The 13,117-nt window shown below is 41.1% G+C and overlaps 1 protein-coding gene across 11 annotated transcripts in view; it reads right to left on the reverse strand.

Moving 5' to 3' along the window:
- PARD3 (par-3 family cell polarity regulator) overlaps window positions 1-13,117 on the reverse strand; it is a 448,908-nt gene that overhangs the window by 399,675 nt on the left and 36,116 nt on the right. For all 11 annotated transcript variants that reach the window (XM_083826068.1, XM_083826067.1, XM_083826066.1 and 8 more), the window contains exon 2: window positions 10-111. In XM_083826068.1, the coding sequence (XP_083682194.1) occupies window positions 10-111 (102 nt within the window). The remainder of the gene's footprint in view (window positions 1-9; window positions 112-13,117) is intronic.

Below are 13,117 nucleotides of genomic sequence, written 5' to 3' on the forward strand. Positions count from 1 at the left end.
TGTACTTACACGGTCTTTGTCATCAGCTACGTCACAAAGAATGTCATCCAGATCTAGGATCCCACCATCCCCATGCTCCAGTCGATGTACTTGTATCCAGTAGTTTGGATCCTGCATAAAAGGCAGAAAGAAAAAAGAAAAACATCACATATATATATATATACACATATTTTTTAAAAAGGAAAGAGGTTATTCACACATATAGTTAACGTTGCAATCAACATTAAAAAACACCCATTTAGGTCATATTCCTGTAAAGAAATGTGAATTGAAATATGAAGCCAAAGGTGTTTTTTTTTAATCACCCATGTACGTATATACATACACTTCCCCCTTTCATCGGACAGGCATGATTCAGTGCCATCACTGACAGAGAAGAAAAATGTTCCCGATGTTACCAAATGTATATACACATACATGTTATATATATAAAAGCTAAATACATCCTCCTCAAATGAACTGTCTCAAACAGTGGTCAACAGGCACAAAGCTGTACCAGAAAACTGTAATGTGTGTTTCTTTATTTTGTGTGGTTTTTTATGTGACAGTCGTAATGGTTTAACAGCTTATCTTACGGGTAGAAACCAATATTGCAGTGGTATCAAAGAACTTTCTACCTGTTTTGTGTTTTGTGTTTTGTGTTTTGGTAGAGTTGGTAGGTGGCATATCTGATTCTTAGACAAAGAACACTCCATATGTTAATTCAGAAAAGATACATACACACACAGACACATATATGTGCGTATATGACACATATATGTGTGTGTTTGCATACAGATATATATGTCTACCAGTAACTGGCAAAACTGGCTTTATAGTCTTCGCTATTAATTCTGATACAGAAGGAAGCCAGAACTGACAGAGTGATGATGCACCCACAAAGTGCCTGCTGCATATTGCTGTATCTCCTGGCTGCAGCCTAGTACTCAACCTGCTCTTCTTAAAGGGTTTGTTTTCCAATAGGGAAAAGTTGCACTATAAACACACCACCTGAACATGATGCATTATGTTTTCTTGCTTCTCAAACATTCTCCCTTCACAAAGCCAATGCCCTGGGCTGTTGTTACAGGTGGAATAGTAACAGAGCTTTGCTGCCTTTCACAGAACAGACACGACTGCAAAAAGTGACTAATTTGAGGACCTTCCAACTTGCACCATCTTGCAAAGTGTGCCTGACTTCCTAGAAGGACAGGAACTAGCATCAACATCTTTTCTGGTATCAGTGTCTAGAAGGAAGAAATTATTATTATTATTATTATTATTATTATTATTATTATTATTATTATATAACCTTGATTTCTTAAAGGATAGAACAGGACAAAAAATGGGACAAGCAGAATTCCTCTAAATCCATTTGTATTTTTAAATCTCGAGAGGACATGAAGTTTTGGACAACATGCTTTAGGGAAGAACATCAAGTGACATTCATTTTGTTTGTAATATCCTAGAACACGATTTCCAAAGTTTGAAAACCAACTTTGCATGCGATATGTGTAGGTCAATGATTTTGAAGAAATTTGATAACCATGAAAGTTGCTTCATTTCTATCTAAGTATATCCAGCTTAAGTCCTGCTGTAAATTATCACCATCAGATGCTCAGATTTCAGAATTACATTTTACAGCCATTAGGCTATTCATTTCAGAAATTAAATCAGTGATGTTTTCTCTAATTTCTGTAGTTATTAAGATCATTACCTTAAATTTCTGCTAAGCAAGTATTTGTCACAAAACTAGCTGATTTTCCTAATGTATGGCTTTCCCCACGCTGCAATTAGCATTGTAGTGCATTATAGAAAATAACTCAGCATCCATTTCTGCAAAGTAAAATTTCAGAAATAATTTAAAGCAGCACTACATTATTCACATTATCATGCATGCAGAGGAACTTCAAGATGCTAAGGAACTTCAAAGATCCTTAACAAACGAGTTCTAAAGCAAAGTCCACCGAAGACATGCCTTTGCAAATTCTGCTCCCAAGCTACAAGGGAAGACACCTTTCTTCATCGTCTAACCCATTATGAAATACTCCTCTGTCTCTGGTACCTAAAGCAGACACTGAAGCACAGTTATGAAGACCCAGGCTTTGAAGACACAAGAGAACTGACAAGCTCTGAAGCCTCAAGGACTTGGTTCTTGTTTCCACTGCTGATTGCTCCAGCTCAAAACCCAGTCAGAACTGAATCATAAGCTGGGCTTCACTGCAGAAATAGAAATGGAGAAACTATTTTGGGGTTTAAGAGGGAGTCCGATCCCTCACATTTCACACGCATTACAATTTGTGTGTGCATCACTCAATCTTCTTGGTGAAAAATGAAACATTGGAAACAGAGAACTGCAATCCTGGTTCAGTGACTGGACTACAGCCATCAAAACAAAGAGCACCCAAAGCAAAGCTTCAGTATTCTTGGAGGCTTTTTTTTTCCTTCCTACCACAAGTATTTCCCACCTCCAAGGCAAATATAAGGAAACGTTCAAGATTACAGAATGAGGAATCAATAACAGGAACGCCCACTTCTGATGCACGGTTGTGCTATTTCGGTGTGTTCAATCTGCATTAAAAATAGCTTTGCTATACGCTGCATGACTTTGCTAATTAGTTCCTTTAGAAGTTTCTCAGTGTTGCATAAGCCGTTTCAGATAGCCTTCTTTTTTCCTGCAGTACCTATTTGTTGTGCCATAACCTGAGCTATTCTGGTCGCTCTTCCTGTTTGACGAGGCCTTGATACAAAACAAGAAGTTAGCAAGACCAGACAAGAAATATAGAAAACTAGTTTGGCAAGAACTCACTCTGGCAGGATTTGGTAAGTAAATATGAAATAACAATGAAACATTTCATTAAAGCCTTTTCCAAACTTCACAGAGCAGCCCTGCTCTTGAGGCCCTTTTGCTCTATTAACATTTTCCCATAAATCACGGATGAGGCTTGGGAAGGAAGAGAGGTCTAGTGGGGAGTCACATTTGGTAGAGATTAGTTATATCATAACCCCACTAACCTCCAAAAAAAGCTCGTCATTTCACTGCACTAACAAAATCCATAGCAATAAGATGGCCCCAAACTGTAACAATTAATTCTATGCAATAACTAAACAAACAAGATGGAAACATTTAAACTGCGTAAATGCTCAAATTAAATTCCTACTCTGTGTTCTGCCTACAACAAACACATGTTGTATAAGCCTATACGCTCTATTTGCTAAATGCAAAAGAAAGTGAACCAAACTTAGCTCTGACTTGAATTCAAGCGCATTGGCTTCACAAGGGTACCCGTATTCACAGCTCCGTCAAGTTGCATTTCTCAACTGCATTTCTCCTTGCAGCCAGCACACAGCCATTCATAATTTCCTATGCAATAGCAGTGGCACAGTCTTCAAATATTTTCTGAAGCAGTCAAAAAAAAATACTGTTTTGGCTTAGAACAGTTAGTGATTCATAATGTGGAAATCGGCAATTAACAGTTTACTGGAGTTTACACAACTTCATCTGTGGGGTAAATTGGTCCAAATCTTCCTTCAAGACACCTCAAAGACCTTCACGATCGCCGTCTCCTGGTGGCAGTGCACAGCCCACAGGTGAGGGCTCACAAACGAAGGACTTGCTCCAGCAACAACGCCTGGAAATGCTGCCTGCTCACAGCAGACGGAATGGGGTGCTTACAGCATTGAGAAGGAAATGGCTGCTCGTTGCAAAATATAAAAAGTGCAAAGGACTTCAAGTCTAGAAGGTGGAGAAGTCAATTTCTGCAAAGATGAAAAAATACTAAACAAAAGTTAAATGATAATTTTAAAAAGCCCAAATATTTTCAAGAAACCTGCTTCAGAATTGTTCTGGTTTAAGAAAGCAACATCCCAGGCTCAGATATTTTCCTGTAGCTTCAAAATTTGATTTTTTAAATTACAATTAGGTTTGCACATTTTGTTCAACAAAACAAAACTGTATTTATAATCTCTCTCACTCTTGCTTGTCATTGCTCCAAAGGGTACTTACACTGTCCAACTCTGCAATACATTTAGGGGTATCAAAACACACTGATAGAAAACTCATTAGCTACACTGCTCTACCAATGTGTAAATTAGCAATGCACAATTATTTCATAAAAACTATATATAAGTCTTTGTCACTAGTGCATGCAGAAGAACTAGCAAGTTCACTTCATTGAATACGAGGACAGAAGTAATGCTAAACCTGATTTATAACATCTTCATTTAAATATTGCATCACTCAGCTCAAGTCTAAGCAAGTCAGATCTCCTATTTCCTGTGTACACCCATTTAACTATTCTACTTGACGACTATTATAAAGGTACTTATAATTTAAACACATGAGCACCACATTTTCTGCTCCGAAGTCCTCTATAATGGAAGATAAATATTTGCTAAGTGAACACTAACACTGAGAGTGGAAGCAAAAACAGCTTAGCAAAGCCAGTATGAATGCAGTCACTCATATTCTGTTTATTCCATATGACATGACTTGTAAAAAGCACAAAGGAAAAACTGAGAAAACCATTCACTTAAGTAGCATCAATCAATATTCTGCAGCTAACAATTTCATGTTCCCACATAATGGAAACAAGGACCATATGTGGAAAACAATACCTAGAAACAGGAATGGAAACTACAATGTGTTCTTACTAATGGCACAGAAAGATTTCTTACCCCTTTATTGCTAAATATGTCTTGGTTTGTGCAAATGTACTCCTTCAAAGAATGTATAAAAGTGTTTAACATCAAAAGTTACAATAAAGAAGCTTGTCCTTTGGAATTTTTTTTCCATATTGTACAAGAAGAGAACACCATAAACTTCATCAGAAGAAGCCATTTATGTAACAGAAAGCCAGCCTCCTAAAATGTCCCGTCCGCCTTATGATGTGCAGAGTTCCCACATCTACGTGCCACCAAATGATGCCTGCTGCTGTGACTCCACCTCACCTGCCGCACCAGGCGGGTCCCAAAGCACCACGGATATTGCATCTGCGTGGCTACGATCATGCAGATGGGGCTGGGCAGCAGGGGCAAGCTGTTGTGTTCAGTCTGATGCCTGCCCATGAGGCCTCCAGCAGAGAGCAGTGCTGGAGCAGGGCAGTGAGTGCTTCCCAGCTCCTGCCTCCACGCCCCACCTGCGGCCGCACAGCCCGGGCGTCCACCGTCCGACCTCAGCCTTCAGCCGGGTGCACGCCGGTTGCACTCGCCACGACAGTTTGTTACACATCTGGAAGTCAGGTAAACCAGATTTTTACCACACACACCCACGTTCTCTGATCTGCTAAGGCCAAAACGGCAAGAATATTTCTTAGCATGGCAAAGTACCTTGGGAAGTGGGTTGTCATTGCCACGCCGAGCTCATCATGGCTTCCTGAGCTCCTCTGTGACCACCTTTCTAAAAGTGAAGTGATTTAAATTTGGATATCACTTACAACTTTTTCTTTTAAGACCGTTTTCAATACACAGATGCTCAGAGGATTTTTAAAAAACACTCAACGAGACAGTTGTGCCCAAATATTGTAGCGCAAGTCTCAAAGGAAAAGAGACTCTCCACAAAGTGTGGAGCTGCAGGAGCAGCTCCCAAAGTTTCAATACAACTTCTCATTTGTAAATGAAGAGAGAAAGGGAAAGTAAGCATGCATTTCTAGCTTCTGCTTAAAATCATCTGGAGTTTAAGAGTACATCACAACGTGTGTGGCTATCTTCATTGTTTGAGTATTCTGAGAACAGATAAAGCTTTTGTGGCGAGAGACTACACACGGATCAAAACTAACACAATAACCCGGCTCGGGTGTGGACTGGACTTGTCTGTTCAGCAGCATATGGCACTTGGGCGTGTTAACACAGGCTGAAAGGAAAATAATGGTTAATAAAAACTAATGCATCTGAAAATTTGCCAACGAGTTCATTCATTTCCCTGTCTAGCTCTGTACTGCAGGAGGGAACCGTCAAAACAAGCTGTCAGGTGCCAAGGAAAAGCCACGGACGCTGGGCTCCAGTCACGTTGCACAGCCCCACAGCCCAGTAAGGAGGGCAAACACCTGGCTTTGCGTGGCGTCTTGCCCCCATCACAGACCCACTGGAATTTCAGACACACAGACCTGTGTAACGCACTGCACCAACACGGCGGGGGGGAAAGCAGCTTAAAGACAACTGCTTTCTCTTAGGCATGCTGACACTGGACCGGGGCAGATAGCCGTGATTTTCAACATAAGGATGTTCACCATCTCTGCAAGGGCACAAGCCTGCAAAATACTTAGCATTAATGAAAGTACACCGGCATGCATCAGAAAGAGACTGATACCTACAACTCTCAGGTTACCGGGCCCTGAGCTGCACGGACAGTCACCTCCGCCTTTTCTGCTGGCACTCCCCCTGCAGTCACTCCCCGCCTCGCAGTTTTGGAGCGTGTCTACTCTACCTTGCCCTGTGCCCCACGAAGGAAAGAAAAACAGGGCTTTTTCTTCCCTCACCCATAAAATTGCTCTTTGGACTAGGTACCACGCTAAAGTAAATTTACTAGTATTTTGTACAACCAAGAAAGAGAAAGCTACAGCTGGGAAGGTTACATATACATTAAGAAGAGGGTTTAATCTTTTTTTACATATAGGTATACATATGATATCTTCAACCAAGAGTTACATAACTGATTGCAGATATGAACCAGCTATGAAAAAGAAAAACATGCAAGTCTGATCACTGAAGCATCTTGTTCCATTTTCACATTCACCAATACTTTTCCGGCCTCGCTAAAAGGTCTTTAACTTAGCAACAATCCATTCAAGATAACATAAGAACATCTGGCCAGTATCACTCTTCCTGAGACAATGAAATGTTGGAAAGGGTGTTTATGAAGCGAAAAGCAATGCTAGCTTTTGCATGCATCCTACATATCTACTTTCAACAATAACAGTGATTTACCTAAAAATTTATCACGTTACGCCATCAGCTTCAGTCCTCAGTCCTGATAGCCAAAGAAATATTAGCCAATTATTAGACCACTTGAGAAATTAAATGTCTCCAAAAGCCTACTCATTGAAATAATATAGTCAGTAAATCGATGGGACACTACTATATACTGAGTTGTGTTGCATTACTACGGAGTACAAAAAAACATCAAGGAACTACTGGTTCTTGCTCTAAACAGCAAAAGTGTGCTGCTAAAAACAGGGAACTTACTTTGTCTGTTAACCACAATGAAGTTTGCATAAACTTTCAAATCCCAGGATCACAAAATGGCTTGGGCTGGAAGGGACCTTAAGAGTCATCTAATTCCAACCTTTCTACGCAGGAACCTCTTGCTTTTGTGAAATAGATGTCCTTGTACATAACGATTTCCTAAATACACCAGTAAAATAGACGTACTCTAGAGGTACCCTAGACAACTAACACCCACGGCACGGCTGGGGCTGGCAGGGACCCGGGCGAGGGATGGGGAGCGGGGGGCACGGCCCCTGCCTCCCCTCAGGTCGCAGCCTGCTGCCACCCGGGGCCTCCCCGTCCCCGCGGCGGGCCCTGGCCGAGCTCTGGGCGGCTCCTGCCGGCCCCTTCCCCCGGGTACTGCCGAAGGAGGCCCCGGAGGGGCTGCTGGGCCCGGGGACAGCGGCTCCGGGGCCAGCCGGTGGCCGCACGGCCCGCCGGCCGCTAGGAGGTGCCGCTGCCAAAGGGCAGGGGCCGGCTCCCGGCCGCCGCTGCCGCCCTCGGGGCGCCGGGGCCTGAGGTAACGCGGGAGGAAGCCTCGCGTCTGTCTGTGACAGATTAACGCGCTTCTCCTGATTGTTTTTCTTTACCAACGCTACTGTTCGTTTGTGCTGTGTGATCGTGTTTGCCTGGGGGAAAAAAAAAGATAAAAATATTTGAGGAAAATGTATGGAGTGGGTCTATAAACTCCTTCACATCCATGTTGTGAGCACTGAGTAGCACCACCCTGCTTAAACTGCAAAATAACTTTTATGTGGGATTTATTCCTCCACAGGAAAATCCTAGACCTCTATCCCAGCACCGCCGCAGCCTCCAAGCGTGCTAAATCCACAAGGGAGGTAAGAGAAACTTGTCCTTCAGAGTATTTTGTTGTAATGCAGAGATGATGCCAGAAATCTGCATAGTAAACACAACAACAACAACAACAACATGCAACAAAACAGCTCATCAAATACAATTTATAATTATTAGCACTAGCTTCAGATTATGGATATGAATCACAGAAATCAAGTCCAGAGTTCACAAACGCGTAATAAAATGTACTGACTATAATGGTGCACGATCTTCTATGCAGACATGGGAATTTGGGCAACGACGGTGAAAGAAATGCACAACATCTTTGGTGTGTAGCTTGGCAATTGATCCATGAGTGAATTTGATTAGAGAGAGAAGTGTTTTCTAGTTCTCCTGAGAGCTCCCTTACATCCATCCATCATTACAGCACTGCTTGGATTTAAGCTTCCATTGGTTTTTCAGCCACAATGACAGCTCTTCAAACTCAGAGCTAGATTTAGACTGGAATAATGTATTTTACTGGAATAAACAGCCACATGTGTATGTCTTCATATACAGAAATAGATGTTGCAGACTGACGTGTACGATTGACCTATGTCAATTAAACGTTAAAAAAAAAAGTGTCTGACAAAATGCTTCAAGGGAAGATTTAGGAGAGCACAAACACAGCTGTCTACTCTACTGACAACCAGCGTGAGATGAAGAGCCTAATTTATTTCAGAAATGTACTGGAAATAAGACTTTCATTTGGGGGCTATTAATATCAAGCACCATGAAAGATGGAAACAACGAATTCTGATACATGCTCCCCAGTGGGCAGAGTCAATTAATCTTGTAGTATATGAGCTCTAAACTACGATTAATATGCAGAGTTGTAAAAACTACTACAAACAGAGCCTTACATTTCCAACACCTTGTAAGCTATGAAGTTAGTAAAGAATATGAAATGTCCTTCTCTCTCCTGAAGACTACTATTCCTCTGGAAGCTTCAAAGTCAAATTGTGGAGGGTAGGACTTTGCAATACAAACAGCTTTGCCGAACCATGTAGAAGGAATGCACAAGTTATGTGAATCACAGGAAAGATCATCACTTTTTAGGTCAGCGATACGGTATCTTATGTTTCTGATAGGATTTAGTTTTATTAATTAGTCAAGCAGAAAGAATTTTTTTCTGTGAAAAAACAGAAGCACGAGTAGACAATAGACAACTGTGAAAACAATGTAGATAGATAAAGCACTTGTACAGCACTGTGTGTTCAATAACATGGATAAATGTGTTATAGGAAGGCACAAACCAGTGCATCTCTAGACACCAATATGGGAAAGCACCTGCCCTTGCTCTGCCAGGTGGCCCAACCTCTGCGCTTGTTGCTAATAAGTAAGATGGGGACTGAAGGCTTCGGGAGTTTCCACTATGCCCTACAGAAGTGCTCCCAAGACTACAATGACCTTGTCACCATTTGGAGGACAAGAAAACGGCAATTCTTCCCCTTCCTTCATCCTCCACACCTGCGTGGAGATTGTAGCTCACACCATAGTCTGCTTCTATGTGTCCTAAGTAGGCTGACACGAGGACAGAGGACCCTCACACCAGCACCCCATCATCACATCCGCAAGGATCAGGCACCAGAGGCAGAGGATAGCTGTTTCACACACACCTCTGCATACCCACATGAGTGCCTGTGGGGCAGACCCACCAGGGAAGATTTATTTCCAGTTAGTCTGCAAAAGCAATGTGGAAATAATCATAGTAGCATGTTAATTTATCCGTTAAATACTTTTCAAGACATTTTAACCAAAACAGGCCTTATTTTCATCTCTGGGGGAAAGTTTTAGCAACAATATTTAGCTATTACTTTTCCAAACTGCCCAATCTTTTTGAAGCAGTGTAACTTCAATATTGTCTTGTGGCTCTGATTGAAGGGTACAGTCATTCATTTCTAGACACTCCTAGCATTTGTCTAAAATGTTGAGAACAATCACTATATAAATACAACTGTTACAATCATTATTATTTTTGTAAGGTTAAATAAAACAGATTTGCCAATCTTTGAATTCAGGGCTCTGAATACTGCCAATCCAGAGCAGGAACTGCAAGGTTTTGCTTCAGGTATGGGTGAAAGAAAGAAAACACCTTACCTCCAAACTCCTAATAGTAATAATCTCTAGGATTATTTGCTTTGTTTTCAAATGTTTGCATAACTTCTAAAGATAAAGATTAAAAAAAAAATTTACTCTGAGGTAGTCTTAGATTTAGCACGGCTGTATTATAGCTGCCTGACCATGCTGCGTGGTATTACCATTTTTTTATGATAAAGAATAATTAGCACCATAGCACGCTGGAGACTTCATGGGGAAGATAAAGACAGAACAAATGCTGAGAGTTTGTGTCCGTGCTTAGGTCAAAGGTCATCAGTTACAGTTCTTCCTCACAAATCTGCTGTAATCCTCTTTTTCAAATCAATAACCAAGCTCATGCCTGGCCCAAGCTCAAGGCCAGCCCCATTTAACCAGAGGAAACCAGAGTCCCAGTTCCCACCCTCTGCGTGGTGAAAACAGCCCCTAGCAGGAGAACCCTAACCATTCTTGCCCTGAGCTCTCATCTCTGCAGTGACTCTACCCTTACTCTCCTCAAAGTTCTCTCTTTTCCTTCAACCTTATTTACAGTGCCAGAATGCCATTTATACCAAAAATCACCTGGTCCCTGAGGCTGCCGGGTGCACCACAACCTCCCCCCTTCTTCCTCTCCCTCCTCAAAACCTACTCTTCTCCTTCATCATCCATAATTATTTATGGCTCACCATCACTTCCATAGCTGGCCAGCAGCAGCAACAGAGAGCACTCCCAAGATATTAAAGCAAACACTGATGACAACTATTGGGAAAAAAAAAAAAGATTTAAAAGCATCAACCTTCCATTTACTACACCGCAATCACTACGCTGGTATTCCTTCCAACTTTACCTCGCGATACCCTTGCAGACCTAGCTGCATTAGTGCCCAGCAACATGAGCAAAGCTTGCAAAGTTAAGCCCTGAAAATGAATCCACTAACGTAGGAAGTTGGGGGCTAGCACTAAGAGCCTCATTTTACTTTCTTAGTTATCTTCTCCCTTGTCACCTACAGCGATAGGGAGCAGCTAACAGCAGGGCACTGAACTCTAACCCATTACGCATCCTCCAAAATTGCTTAAATCTCTAACAGCATGTCTGCACTCGTCAAAATTAAAGCAGAAGTCTTGATTAAGAGAGAAGCAAAACCAGCTAGTCTTCTTGACCTGAAATGAAAGCAAGAAAAAAAAAATAACCATTAAAACCAGTGAAGCAATGCCAAGCCCTATTTTGAACAAAAGGTAAACCTTTAAGTCTTCTCAACTGAGCTGTGAGTGCATCGTATAGGAAATTGTAAAAGCAGCTTAATTTTTCCAGCTCTGGACACCATGATCTGTGTCTCTAGACACTCTGGTGCTTTCAGTCCTAACCTATAATGTGGTCTAGGTTAGAAATTCCCATCTTCATAGCAAAGTCAACCCTGGCAAAAGATAGAGATAAATGACTCAAATGTATGCAGGGTAAATATGTTAGAAATGCACTAAAATGCAACACAATATTCCACCTTCAATTGTATCTTTCAGCCCTGTAAAAAACAAGTAATTATCTTTCCTCTTCTGGTAGATAAGTAAGAAAGTATTTGTTACTTGCTCAAACCTGGGTTTGAAACCTCCAGTTTCTACTTCCTTACATGCTTTGAGAAACTGAATTTATAAAAATGCTTTCAGTAAAACCATATCCTTATTTCTGAGAATTCTTCATAGAGCCAAAAAAATGATTAAAAACAAAAACAATTCAAAAAAAAAACTCAGTTCATACATTTACAGAAAAGTTTTGTTTTGAAGTTTTATTTTCTGTAAGTAATCCCTTTAAAATGAATACAGTACATTGGAGAGGAAGAAAAACAAGTAGCAAACCCTGGCTAATGAGCCCTAGAAAAAAAACAGGTTCTTAGAAACTACACAAGTCTTTTTTTTTTTGAAAACCTGTCTATATTATTCATCTGGGCTCTCTCCAACTGGTGCCACACCAAAAGGCTGAGATAGGAAGGTGCCAACATCTCTCGCTAACTTTGAATTATTAGTGTTTAACCACTACTGCTGTTACTTGCATTAAGATAGTGTCTTAGGTTCCAGTGAGGAGCAAAAACTGCTTGCTGTTCTGTAACCATACAGGACAGCAAAACGAAAAGAGCTTGCTGAGTAGGAATAGATTAAAATACGGCATCTTTTCGGCTGTTGCAGCATATGTTTTAGATAGCATACACTCCCAAACAACTCCCAAGCCAGTGCTACATCAAGCTAACTGAAGTTTCAAACCATTTCGTCTAACCACAGCCTCTGTCCATGTATTTTTGCAAAACACTTCAAATGAATTAATTTAACTTTGCAAGTTATCCCCTAGCAACCAATGGTCCTTTGTTGTGTCTCTTCTCTTCTACATTAATAGCAGCAGCACTGCTAAAAATACAATGAAGTTTCAATAACTGGGATAAAAATATATTAGAAAACAAAAACTTTTTAAAAACTGGAGTGACAGAAGCTTGCAAGCAACAACACAACCTCCTTGCATAAATAAAACCCACTCTCCGATTTTTAAAACTAAGAATATTGTTCCTACCGAGGAAATCTGCCACATAAAGGTTTTGTATTTGGATTCTCAGACTCTTCCCTTATGCTTGGCTTTGATTCAGAAAAGGGAAAAACAAAACAAAACAAAACAAAAAATGATGTGCACTTAACCAATTGAAAACACTAAGAAAAAAGCACATTCAGGAGCCCAAACACGCATTTCCATTTCGCAGGTACTGAGGACTTGCTTTCTAGTGGGGAATTCTTCAGTTTGGCTGGAAGTCTTAGGGCTGCTTTTACAAGCATTTTGCTACAGGCAAGTAACTCACTCGCAAGTGTGCACAGAGGAAAGCGCCAGCGCCCTGTGGACAAGCCAGCCCCACGGAGAGGTCAGTTACACCCGATACCTCCCCAGCATTACCAGGGGATTCAGCTTCTCCGTGGCTTTATGAGACTTGCTGCTGAGAGAATTCCCAAAAAAGCCCCCAGTCTATATTTAGTGAACTTTTTCAGATATGGAG

The sequence above is a fragment of the Anser anser genome (genome assembly GCF_964211835.1).
Source record: "Anser anser genome assembly, chromosome: 2".
In the NCBI taxonomy this organism is placed as follows: Eukaryota; Metazoa; Chordata; class Aves; order Anseriformes; family Anatidae; genus Anser; species Anser anser.